This window comes from Ovis aries, chromosome 7, assembly GCF_016772045.2.
Source record: "Ovis aries strain OAR_USU_Benz2616 breed Rambouillet chromosome 7, ARS-UI_Ramb_v3.0, whole genome shotgun sequence".
In the NCBI taxonomy this organism is placed as follows: Eukaryota; Metazoa; Chordata; class Mammalia; order Artiodactyla; family Bovidae; genus Ovis; species Ovis aries.
The window spans coordinates 84,712,404-84,725,653 of record NC_056060.1 but is presented as its reverse complement, the minus strand read 5'-3'; the positions used below and the strand labels follow the sequence as shown (position 1 = coordinate 84,725,653).

Here is a 13,250-nt window from a genome sequence, read left to right as displayed (position 1 = left end):
CTGCTGAGAACTCTGGGCCAGATACAGCAAGTGAATGCTCCTTTGGCATCAGAACAGTGTATCTGATTCTCTCCCTTCGACAACAATAAAGGAGCTGCTCTATTGACAAGCTCAGCAGCTTAATTAATTGGGAAGTCCCTTTGGGTGTGAATGCTAGCAGCAGGAGCATCTTAAGACCTGAAAATAACTACTTTGGAAATGCTAAGGTGTTTGCAGACTCAGAGAACAACCCTGCCTTATGCAGACTCAGATACCACATGATGGCATGCAGGTTCCTCCAGGAAACTTGAGATAGGTTTGGAGAAAAATGTGGCTTCAAACCTTTGTAGCCATTCTCCGAGAGAACCATCACCAGTCAGAGCTGGAAGCGATGTTCAGTTCTGAGAACATCAGAACCTACTGGAAGGCTTCTGATATCACAGATTTAAGGGCTCCACCCTCTAGAGAGTCTGCTTTAGTAGGTTTAGGGTGAGACTCAGGAGTCTGTGCTTCTCACACACTCCCAGATGCCACTGGGTCCGTGCCTGACTTTGAATAATGCTGACTCATTGGAAAAGACCCTGATGCTGGGAAAGATTGAAGGCAAGAGGAGAAGGGTACAACAGAGGATGAGAAAGCTGGATGGCATCACTGACTCAATGGACATGACTTTGAGCAAACCCCGGGAGATCATGAAGGACAGGGAAGCCTGGCGTGCCACAGTCCATGGGGTCACAAAGAGTTGAACAAGACTTAGTAACTGAACAACAACAACAATATACTAAATTGATGAAGGTGGTATTTTATTAAGGGGCTCAAATTGTATCATATACTTATTAGAGTCATTCAATAAGAATATAAAGATGAGTTCCGGTTGATGCAAAATCTTTAACTCAGAGGTTATGGGGGAAAGTTGGAGGTTTCTGATAGCTTCAGGATCCAAATTATCCTGTCTTATGTTTCCCCTGCACACACAAATCGGTAGTTGCAAACAGGTGTGTATGTGTTATATAGGTACACACACACATACGTAAATAATGGTTTTCCAGCTTGCCCTGCACTCTCAAGGCTCAGCAGTAAAGAGAAGTAGCAGAAAGAGCTTTGTTCTGAATAAAACAGACCCACCTGGCACCAGATGTCACCTTGGCAGTGCTCTCCAAAGTGTCAGATTTGATCATTAACAGGTATGAGCATGGGTGTAGAACTTGCTTTTTAAAAAAAAAAAAAAAAGATTAGATAAAATTATGCCTTAAAAATGAAACTCTGGCAAGTTAATCTCTCTGAGCTGCTGGTTCCCTAACAACTAGTGGTACTAAAAAAAAAAACCATCTACCTCATAAGGTTTTTGAAGAGATCAAAGGAGATAATCTATGTAAAGCAGATTTCAAACCATAAAATCCACTGCTCATGTGATCCTTCTGTCCTGAAGGCAAATGTCCTTACTCCTTCAAAGACCTGGGCCAGTTTATAAGGTAATGTGGGTTTCAACCAATGGCTACAGATTAGAACCACCTGCCGGCCCCACCCAGACCAACTGAGCTAGAATCACTGGGATGAATTCCAGTATTTTTTTTTAAACACTCTCCAGGGGATGCTAATGAATAAGCAGGATTACGCCATATTTCCTCCCAAGTTCCATACAAAACCCTGCCAGGCTGCTCCCACTGCTTCTGCAGGGCCGCTAGCAACAAGAGAGAGAGAGGAGAAAGTATCCCTAACAAGACCCTGGCTTTTTCACCACTATTGGCCTAAAAGGGGCAGTGGTGGGGGTATTAATCATCATAGCTACTAATTCTGGAGCGTTGATACACACTGTGTGGCATCACGGCTGTGGCATCACTGCATCACACATGCTATACGATTAACATACAGTATCCCTTTTAATCCTCCCTGTACCCAAGTGAGGTATATATTACGCTTGCCCATTTTTACAATAGCTTTGAGATAAAATTCACACATCCCATACAATTCAGTCCACTTAAACTGCACAGTTCAATTGCTTTGAGTAGATTCTCAAAGTTGTGCCGCCAATCACAACTAACTTTACAGCATTCTCATCAGCCCCAAAAGAAACGCCATACCTTTGAGCCGTCACTCCAACTTCCCCCATCTCCCCCGACCTTAGGCACCAGGGAACCAGGTCTCCTTCTTGTCTCTATAGATTTGCCTCTTCTAGACATCTCGTAACAATGGACCCACGCAACGTGCGGTCTCCTGAGACAGGCTTCTTTCACGTAATGTTTGCAAGGTCCATCCACGTTGTGGTACATACTTTATCCCTTTTTATGGCCAAATAATATTCCTTGATATGGATATGGAACGCTTTCTTTATCCATTCATCAGCTAATGGACATTTGGGCTGTTTCCACTTTTGAGATATTGTGAACACTCCTGTATAAGTTTCTGTCTTAATTTCTCTCGATCACATATACCTAGGAGTGGGATTGCTAGGTCATAGAGAGAAGGAAATGGCAACCCACTCCAGTATTCTAGCCTGGAGAATCCCATGGACAGGGAAGAGTGGCTACAGACCATTGGGTTGCAAAGAGTCCGACACGACTGAGGGACTAACACACTTTCATTTCATGGTAACACTATGTTTAGCCTTTTGAAGAACTGCCAGATTATTTTCCAAAGCATCTGCACCATTTTACATTCCCAACAGCAGTGTATGAGGATTACAACTTCTCCACATCCTTACTAATACTTGGCATTATCTGTCCTTTTTATTACAGTTATCCTAGTGGGTGTGAAGTGGTACCTCACTGTGGTTTTGATTTGCATTTCTGTGATGGCTAATGATGTTGAGCATCTTTCCATGTGCTTATTAACTATCCATATATCTTCTTTGGAGAAATGTGTATTGAGATACTTTGTCCATTTTTTAAATTAGGCTATTGTCTTTTAATTAGAATTTTAATCATTCTTTATATATTCTGGATACAAATCTTTTATCAGGTCTATAATTCGCAAAAGTTCTCATTCTGTGGACGGTCTTTTCACTTTTTGTCCTTTGAAGCACGACAGTTTTTAATTTTGATGATGTCCAAGTTATTTTTCATTGCTTGTGCTTTTGGAGTTATATCTAATCCAAGGTCACACAGATTTGTGGCTTTTTCTTCCAAGAGTTTTGTGGTTTTAGCTCTTACAATAGGTCTTTGATCCAATTTGAGTTAATTTTTGTATCTGTTGTGTGACAGGGAGGAAGCTAAAGCTCAATGTCTAGTAACCTCTCTAGAGCCAGACTGTTCCAATCAGCAGTCCTGCTTGGCTACATGGCTTCCAAAGAGCCAAGGTTCTGTATTGGGGGTGGTTTGGGGGAGAGACAGGGAGCAGGGGCATGGAGGCAAGCCACAAAGGAAGTTGTCACCCAGGACATGCATGTGCTCCGTACTTGGTAAAGGGGGACACTGCAGTCAAACAGCAAAGCACAGCCAATGAGCCCCCCCAGAGGCCAGCATGTGCACAGGTCCTCAGCCCATCAACCTCATTCCAAGTATCTCTGCAGCCAGCCTGAATCTGCTCCAATGTCCTTCTAGGTCTCTGAGCTCAAGCTCTCCTGAAGTTATCTTGTATCTTTGGGGCACAGTAGAGGGGAAAGAGATCTGGCTGGCTTCAGAGTTGACTTCCCTGGCGGCTGAGGTGGTAAAGAATCTGCAGGAGAACCAGATTCAATCCCTGGGTCAGGAAGATCCCCTGGAGAAGGGAATGGCAGCCCACTTCAGAAATCTTGTCTGGAGAATTCCATGGACAGAGGAGCCTGGCAGGCTACAGTCCATGGGGTCACAAAGAGTCAGAGATGACTGAGCAACTAACAGTTTCACTTTTACAGTTTCAGAATTGTTCAGTCAGAGGAGGACCCGTGAGGGGACTCAGTTTCCCAACTCTGAGTCCATATTGCCAGCAGGTCTGGGGACACCAACATAAGATGACCAGCATTGACAGGGCTGCTAAAAATACCAAGGATTCTTGGGAAACTAGCAATGCCCTTAACACCACAGGAAATGAGATAAGAGGTCACTCAGGGCAACTTAGTGAAAACCTGAGGGTTGAAGGGCCTTTTCATTCACAGTTTGTGATGGTAACTAAAACTCTGGCTGCGTTTAAACAACACAAACAACCAGAAACAGGAAGGTCAGCTTGCCTCTCTGAAACCCTGGTCATGGATACAACACATTGGAAAGACCCCTGTTGTCAGAAACTCTAGTGCGATTCACGGCAAGTGGACTCAATCCCTAGTAAAGGTGACATAACGGTGTGATGACTATAGTCAGGCTATCTTTACACACAGTACCTCACTTTAAGTTCACCACGAAATTTCAAGAGTTTTAGTTTCCTCCTTTTGTAGACAAGAAAACTACACTCAAAAAGATCAGCTGACTTGTCCAAAGTTGTCCAGGGAGTAGGCGATGGAGCCAATTCTGAAGCCAGAAGCTTGAACCCAAGCCCAAAGCTCTTTCTAGGCCCAAGAAGCAGCCCATTTGCTTAGGCAGCCAGGTTGCTGCCCTACTTCCCTGACACCGGGACACCTCCAAACACTCAGGCCACTCACCACTTCCAAGGGTAAAATACCACAAGCAAATGAAAGTCCAAGAATCAAGTTTCGAATCAATGATAAAAACTAACTTGCCTGATTGACTCATTTGAAAAGTCGTTGTAGTCATGTCTTACATTTGTTGTGTATCTTCTTAAGTGCCAGGCATTATGTGAAGCCCTTCTTTACCTGCATTAGTTCACTTAATTATACCGTAACACTAGAAGGTAGGAGCTATTATTATCCCCATCTCAAGGCAGACATCTAAGAAGGCGGCATGGGACTCCTTGAACTCTTCAGAAGTGTCTGATTTCTGCTAAGAACATACAGATCCATCCATGTCCCCACCACCACCTCTCCAAGGGGCCTGGTGCTAGGATAACATTCTTTTCACGTTAAAAAAGAAGTTTGGAATCAAAACTGAAATGAGATATCACCTCACACCAATCAGAATGGCTATCATCAAAAAATGCACAAACCACAAATGCTGGAAAGGGTGTGAAGAGAAGGGAACACTACTATACTGCTAGTCAGAATGAAACTGGTACCACCACTATGGAGAACTGGAGACGGCAATGGCACCCCACGCCAGTATTCTTGCCTGGAAAATCCCATGGACGGAGGAGCCTGGGGGTCTACAGTCCATGGGGTCACTAAGAGTCAGATGCGACTAAGCAATTTTCACATACATATATTTGTAAGCCATTTGAGTTCGTTTTGTGGTTCAGCTGGTAAAGAATCTGCCTGCAATGCAAGAGACCTGGGTTTGATTTCTGGGTTGGGAAGATCCCCTGGAGAAGGGAAAGGCTACCCACTCCAGTATCCTGGCCTGGAGAATTCCATAGACTGTATAGTCCATGGGGTCGCAAAGAGTCAGACAAAACTGAGTGACTTTCACTTTCACTATGGAGAACAGTATGGAGGTGCCTTAAAAAATTAAAAATAGAGCTACCACATGACCCTGCCATCCCATTCCCAGGCATATATTCAGAGAAAAACACGATCCGAAAGGATACATGCACCCCAATGTGCTCTGCAGCACTGTTTACAATAGCCAAGATACGGAAGCAACCTAAATGTCCATCGACAGAGGAATGAATAAAGATGTGTACATATACGCAATGGAATATTACCCAGCCATTGGAAAGAATGAAATAATACCATCTGCAGCAACACGGATGGACTTTTAGAGTGTCATACTGAGTGAAGTAAGTCAGACAGAGGAGAAACATCACATGACATCCGTTACATGTGGAATCTAACAAGAAATGATACAAACGTACTTACAAAACAGAAAGAGACTCACAGACTTAGAAATGAATTTATGGTTGCTGCGGGAAAGGGATAGTTAGGGAGTTTGGGAAGCTATATTCAAAATGGATAACCAACAAGCACATGGAACTCTGCTCAGAGTTATGTGCCTGCCTGGAGGGGAAGGGGATTTGCAGGAGAAGGGATATATATATATCCATATATATATGGCTGAGTCCCTTCGCTGTTCACCTGAAACTACCACAACATTATCAGCTGGCTATACCCCAATAGTGAATTAAAAGGTTAAAGTTTGAAAAAAAAAGTTTGGAACCTTGTGAATGCTCAGGTTATAGTATGAAATAAGAGTAAATACCACAGGGGCCAAAGTTACACACATGCATGGCTATCTTTAGCTATCACTCATTTGCCCTCAAATTCAATGATTAAAGTCGGTGGGGCGAGGGGGAAGCTAACAGCTTTGGAAAATGTGCTAACAAAGAGTGACAGAACGAAAGTGGAAACTTAGGATTTCAAAGATGAGTTGGGAGATTCTATTCCAAGAAGGGACAGATTGGATCTCTCTGCCAAGCAAGTACGAGACAGAAAAAGCATCTGAGTCAGAGGGAATAAGGCCAACGCTATTCCAAAGAGCCACAGATTAAAAACCAATTATGCAACGCTTGCGAAAAAATGTCAGTGGGCTGCCTTTATGTTTTAAATCACTAAAAACACAAGCATGCTTAGGCCAACATTTACCCAGCACATCAGCTGGTTTGGGGCAATTTTTTGCTCAGGCTAAACATGGATGAACATTTTGGTCTTTTTGGTGAGGAAGCTCTTAAGAGTGAGCACACCTTCCAAGATCTCACAATAGTTCATTGATTCAAAGTCCCACTTCTTCCAAAGGGGAAAACCTTCTAAATGTTCTCAAGGGTCCCCTAGAGAAGTTGGGGATAGCGACCAATGTGAAATCCATAAACAGGTAAGTCTCTCCTCCTGCTTTCAAGACGGTGAGGATAAGGATCTAGTCACCACGTGGATTCTGCTGGAAAGGCAGACCGTGATGGAATGAAGACACTGATTCCTAGGGAATCAGAAGAGTACAAGAAGTACAAACACAAAGTCAGGTTCCCAAATGTAGCCAAGTACTCCCTGGGCCCTCTAAACACACAGATTCCCTGGACCCTCAGAGATTCTGAGTACCTGGGCCTAAGGTTGGGTCTGGGAATCTGGATTCATAAGAAGCTTTCCAAGTGGTTTTGATGATCAACCAAGTTTGGGAATGGCTGGTTTGATTTTCATTGTGTCCTCTTGCCTGTAGCCTGAAGTCCCTTATGCTCACAAACAGGAAAAAAAAAATGGACAAATGCCTGGAGGTGAGAACTGGAAGATATAGAAACTAAGGGACGGAAAGTTTAAGCGACTTGCCAAGTCGACACAGCTAGTTAATGTTCAAACCACCAAGCATGTCTTAACCTACAATCTATAGACCAGGCAGGCTTCCCTTGTAGCTCAGATGGTAAAGAATCTGCCTGCAGTGACGCAGAAGACCCAAGTTCAATCCCTAGGTTGGGAAGATCCCCTGGAGAAGGGAATGGCTACCCACTCCAGCATTCTTGCCTGGAGAATTCCATGGACAGAGAAGCCTGGCAGGCTACAGTCCATGGGGTCACAACTAGTTGGATATGACGGAGCAACTAACACTTTCACAGGCCAGGCAGCGTCCACTGTCTGGTGGAAATGAAAGGTATAGTCCCCGTCCTTGGAATCTAAACACAGGACAGAAGCTCAAAAGCAGGCTGGTGACAGGGTGTGAAATGGGCTGAGTAGAAGGCAATAGGGGGCAGTGGGGACTGCGGAGAACTGAGGCCCACGTGCCAACACAGTGAGCGTCTGCTACTCTGTTCCAGCTTCCTGGTGCATATAAGGCTGTTGGCCTAGAGGGGCCACATATTCTGGGTTTTTTAAAGAAGCCAAAAAGTCCACATTTCCTGGCTTTTAAATATAGCAACTCTTTCAATTAAAAAAAAAAGAAAGAAAAAAACCCACACGGTGAAGGCCAAACAATTCATCTGTAGGCTGACTCCTGCCCATGGAATGACAGTTTGCAATGTCTTTCTTAAAAGGTCATCCAGGCTAACCTCCCATGAACTTGAGTCCCTACTAGAGCACCCCAGAGTGGCACAGAGGGTGAGGGCTTCTATCCAGCAGGTTGTTAGAGCAGTGCTTGGCGGGTTTGGGGCGAGGGGCGGTTGCAAGGACAGGGCTTCTCGTCTCCCTCCCCCACTACTGGAAATGCATTCCAGGCCCAGAGGCAGGGTGTGGCCACCACAACCAGAGCAGCCCACTCAGAGATGACCCAGCTGGGAAAGGCGGAGACCTCCAGGACAACAGAGAGTGCTTAGTGGAGGAGTCCAGCTTTAAGAGGCTACAGAACAAAAAAATGGAAGAAGGAAGGAAAGCTCTGGAGAAAGCCAGGGAGCAAAGCTGCCTTGAAAAGGAGTATTGGAAAGGAAAGAACAAAGAGGCAAGAGAGAAGCATCAGCTCTAAAAATGCCATAAGTCACAATATAACATATCCACACACCCTAGCCAACACGCAGTCTGGCCACTGGCCATCCACGTGGTCTACTGAATTTATCTTCATGACACTGGCCACTACCTGGCCTTTTATACTGTATGTGAATTTGCTTATTCTCAGATGTCCCCACTCTAAATACATAGTCCAAGAGAAGCTGGGTTTTGTCTACTTGGCTTACGGTTCAGTATCCAGTGTCTGGCCCAGTGGTTGGCACACGGTGGGTGCTTTGCAAGTATCCCTGGATAAATGGACTGCAGGAAAGCAGCTGGCATGAAAACAGTTTCACATGATGTGTCAACCATATAATAATAACAACATCAGCACGAAGCGCTTTATCATTACAAAACCTGTCCTTTAACTTAATTCGTCCGATTTTCTCTTACGCAACTGCTTTGGGTATTTGGACATGGCCCAAGAGGCTGCTGGCCTCCACAAGGCGGACAGCCCAAGAGCCAGCTGGGACGGAGCTGCCTGCACAGCGGCTTGGCCTGTCCGCTCTCTGGGGGCCTGGGAGATGAGACGGCTGCAGAACTGCCGGGCTCAGCGCTAATCGGGCCACGTCATCAAAATGATGGAACATTCTGGGATCAGGTTCATCTGCCTCCTCAGCCTGCTAGAGCACTGATTAGAAGCCTGGAAGGCAGGCAGTGAGCACAAAGGGCAGCGGAGCATGAGGTTAACGCTTTGGCTGAAAAGCCAGACTGCCTAGGCCTGTTTCCCAGCTGTGCGACCTTGGATGTCCCCAAGACTTGTTGACGGCATCCATACTGCGGGCATAACAGTAACAATAGTAATAATAATGACTTCAAGAGGGTTCTCAAGAGGGTTTGGTGAGACGCTTCGCAGAGCATGCCCAGCACTGTGCCAGGTGCACCCCGCCAGTTACAGCAGCAGCATCTTCCCCGGGCAGCTCCCAGCTCTGCCATCCTCCAGCTGGGCAACCCTGAATGACTTGACTTCCTCCTCCCTGGATCTCAACTACCTACCTCTTCTTTTATTTTTTTAAATTAAAAAAAAAAAATTTATTTTGGCCACACCTCTTGGGCTGAGGGATCTAAGTTCCCCGACTAGGGATTGAACCGTGGCCCTCCGCAGCAGAAGCATGGAGTCCTGACCACTGGCCTGACAGGGAAGTCCCATATTCCTCTTCTTTAAACTGGAAGAGAATCCGATCACCAGGACCAGGTAAGGAACAAAAGAGATCATAAGTGTTAAGCCCTTAGCAAAAGGCCTACTACGTATTAAATACTCCATAGACGTAAATTCGTATCTTATGGTTATTGAAGAAACTTTTACAAGTCCAAAGTGCCACTGTGAAAATTCACCAAAGGCAGTGTGCCATATGCAAATGACTCATCAGGATGTAAGGTTCCCAGTGGCAAGGTTCTCTCTCAACCCCCTTTATTTTTCAGTTGCTCTCAGAAGGGACCCCCCACCCACCTTGGGTCTGACTCAGCGCATTGCAGGTCAGCTCCCAGTGCAGGGCTGACCTTACTCCTCGCCAGCGCCTCTGTGCTCCTCCATCTGGCCTCATCACCCCCGCAACACTGCAGTCTGACAGCGGGGGAGAGGACATGCAAATACACCCTAAAAAAAGGCTTGTTATTTTCACAGCCTGGATGGTGCACATTGTGGGTGCCTGCGAGGACAGCACGTCACTGTCAGGTACAGGGCATATGCCACCAATTGGGGGAGGCTGTGAAATGCAAAAATATGCAATCCAAATAAAGGCATTTTCCAAAAAAGAAAGCTCCTCTGGCACCTTTTGTGGAGGGAAGAGGTGGTAACTCAGCCCCTGCCCCCCCACCCCACCCAGGGCAGATCCCAGAGACCAAGGCATCTGGCTCTTCATCAAGCCCAACAGCCTCAGTGCCCCCTGCTCAGCCACTGGTTTTAAATGGTTTTTAATACTGTGGAATGACCCAGAAATGGATACTTTCAAGTTCTGGGCCTGGGGAAGTGAAATAGAAAAAAAAAAAAAAAACAACCTAAGACAAGTCTCTCCACAAAGAATGCAGAGCACCGACTAAGCTGGGAAGCGTGTTCCACAGCACATGGACAAAGTCAGTTTAGAAGAATATCATTACCATCCGCTCTTATCTTGTCATCAACAGTCCCTAGGGAGCCGCTACAGGCCACCTAACCCAGGTGTCTCCAGTACAAACGTCTACAGCAGGGGCCACGTAGCCCAGGGTAGATGAGAGCTGCAGGCAGCAGTGAAAGGCAAGCCAACAAGGGGAAGTGAAATCGTCGAGAGTTAACAGGGAGGCTCAGGGGCCCGTGGGAGATGGGAGAGAGGAAAGTAAAGAGGGTCCCTTCAGGGAGCTGTGGCCAGATCGCCCCATTTTGTAATCAAAGGTTAAAATCCAAGTTTTCAAGTGAAAGGTTGGTTCCAGCTTCTTTTAAAACCCAGTGCAGGCCAAACCAAACACGCCTGAGAGCCGTGGCCAGCCCCGCCAATGGCCAGCATGCTGCCCCGCCAGCAGGGCTCCCAGCATATCTTCTGTGCAGGTTTATGGTGCTTTTGGGGGAGACAGAGGGCACAGCGGAAGCACCATGAAATACTTAACTCCCCCCCAACCGAGAGTACCCGGACAGCTTTCTCCATCTAGAGACCCCCTCTCTGGGAGGTCCAGCCCTGTGAGCTCCATCCTACAGGATGGGCCCCCATCCCAGAGCACGTTTCTGAATGCTCCCTCCCCAAGAGTGGCCCAGCATTTGAGACTCAGCTCCCCCACCCGAGCCTGCTATCTGACACCTCTCCAGCTTCCCAGGTGGTGCTAGTGGTAAAGAACCCATCTGTCAACGCAGGAGACACAAGAGATGTAGATTCGATCCCTGGGTTGGGAAGATACCCTGGAGAAGGAAATGGCAACCCACTCCGATATTCTTGCCTGGAGAGTCCCATGGACAGAGGAGCCTGGCGGGCTACAGTCCACGGGGTCACCAAACAGTCGGACACGACAGAAGCGACTTCAGCATGTTTAGCGTGGCTCCCACCACCAGCTCCTTCTTCCTTCCAGGTGGGCAGCTACTCAGTCCGGCCTCTAAAAACATGGCCCTGATGGGGCCCTCACAAGGGCAGGCCTTTGGACAAATTGCCAGCCTTGGGGCAGTGACGCAGGGCGTGCCCAGCACTGATGATCACCCACCCTGGGGACTTCTGCTTCTCACTAGTCCCCAGGGAAATGCTGCTGTTCCACAAGGAAGGCTCATGAGCGCTGCAGCTGCAAGGGACCTGAGGAAGGCATGCTGCATGGTGGGTCCTCTGCAAATACCAGCTAAAGCGGGCGACGCTGGGTGACCGAGGCCAGGCCCGGCTCTGGCAGCACTTTGGGAAGGGAGCCCACGCCCTCCTCCAAGTTCCTGCTTTCAGCTCCAGCCTGGAGCCAAGAGCAATAAAGACAATGATGTGACCAATGATAACAATTTTTTAAAACTAACCCAATATTAGCTTTGCTTTATATACTTTTCAAAGCATGTGTACATTTCCATTGTCTCCGCTGACCACCGCCCCCCTCAACACGCCAGAGTGATGGTCAAATGTCAAATGGTCAATACTTTCATGATTAATCACTCTTCCCGTGCCCCTTGAAGAGCCAGAGACAGGTTTAGCACACTGACCTAGCCCAGTGCTTCTCAAACATTAATGTGGCCATGAATACCCTAGTGTGTTTATGGGAGGGGCCAGTTTGTTAAAAATACAGGTCCTGATTCAGAAGATCTGGGATGGGGCCTGAGATTCTGCATTTCTAACAACCCCAGGGTGACATGGATGCTACTGGTCCTCAGACCCCACATTAAACAGCAAAGCTTAGGTCACATGGCAAGTTTAGGGCTAGACCTGGGATGCTAGTTCAGTTGGTAAAGAATCCACCTGCAATGCAGGAGACCCTGGTTCAGTTCCTGAGTTGGGAAGATCCCCTGGAGAAGGGAAAGGCTACCCACTCCAGTATCCTGGCCTGGAGAATTCCATGAACTGTAGTCCATGGGGGTCGCAAAGAGTCAGACACGACTGAGCAACTTTTCACTTTCACTTTGGGATGCTAACCCAGGCATCTTACCCTCCCCAAGATCCTGCCTGGGGGAACAAGGCTCGCTCACCTCACTCTTCACAGGCTGGGGCCTCTTGCCCAGTTTCACCTCCAGGAAGTGCAAAGGGGCGATCATGGCCCCAATGTTGCGGATGTCGGCGTATTTCAGCTCCTCTGCAGTCAGAGCCGAGCTGGGGAGTCCGGTCAGGGGGCCGAGCCCTGGCAGAGAGCCCGCAGTCACGGAAGGGTCTGGGATCTGCCCAGGCATCATAGCAGGAGGAGTGGCAGTCCAGCCTGGAGTGGACAGAAGAGCAGGACAGGCACTGTCAGCTGGGTGAGAGCTTCTGTGAGGGACTTAAGTCCCAAGTCTTGCCGGTACCCCGCCCTTTCTTTCACCAGCGTCCCCCTAAACCCCTTCTCCACTCTAAGTTGCTCTTCCTGCCCTTATATCCATTCTGTTATCGAGAGAAACTCGATCAATCAATTCAATCAATCAATCAATTCACACCATCCCCCAGGCAGGATCACTGGCACCTAGGCAATGCTTAACCCAATCACAGGCCACATGGATTCAACATTTGCTCTGAGCTAAGCACTGCAGTCATCCTTCCACCAGCCCCAAAAGACTAGGTCAGAGCCCAAGACATGGAGGAAGAAGGAAAGCTTAGAAAGAGAGCTCACTCCAGACTGAACACTTTAAAACTGGTAGAGCTGGATTTAGACTGCAGCTCGCCGCCTCCAAAGGGAATGGATCAGAATGGAGGCACATCGAGCACCTTTGCACATATTTAAGAGGGAGCTATTTTGAGGCTGGCATGGTGCCTCCCCTCCAATCACACATCCCATTCTGCCTACTTGTTAAGACACC

The 13,250-nt window shown here is 47.3% G+C and overlaps 1 protein-coding gene across 8 annotated transcripts in view; it reads right to left on the bottom strand.

Annotated features, from left to right (window-relative positions):
• Positions 1-13,250, bottom strand: part of JDP2 (Jun dimerization protein 2) — a 43,090-nt gene that overhangs the window by 19,264 nt on the left and 10,576 nt on the right. For all 8 annotated transcript variants that reach the window (XM_042253081.1, XM_012182070.4, XM_027972041.3 and 5 more), the window contains one exon: positions 12,453-12,676. In XM_042253081.1, the coding sequence (XP_042109015.1) occupies positions 12,453-12,676 (224 nt within the window). The remainder of the gene's footprint in view (positions 1-12,452; positions 12,677-13,250) is intronic.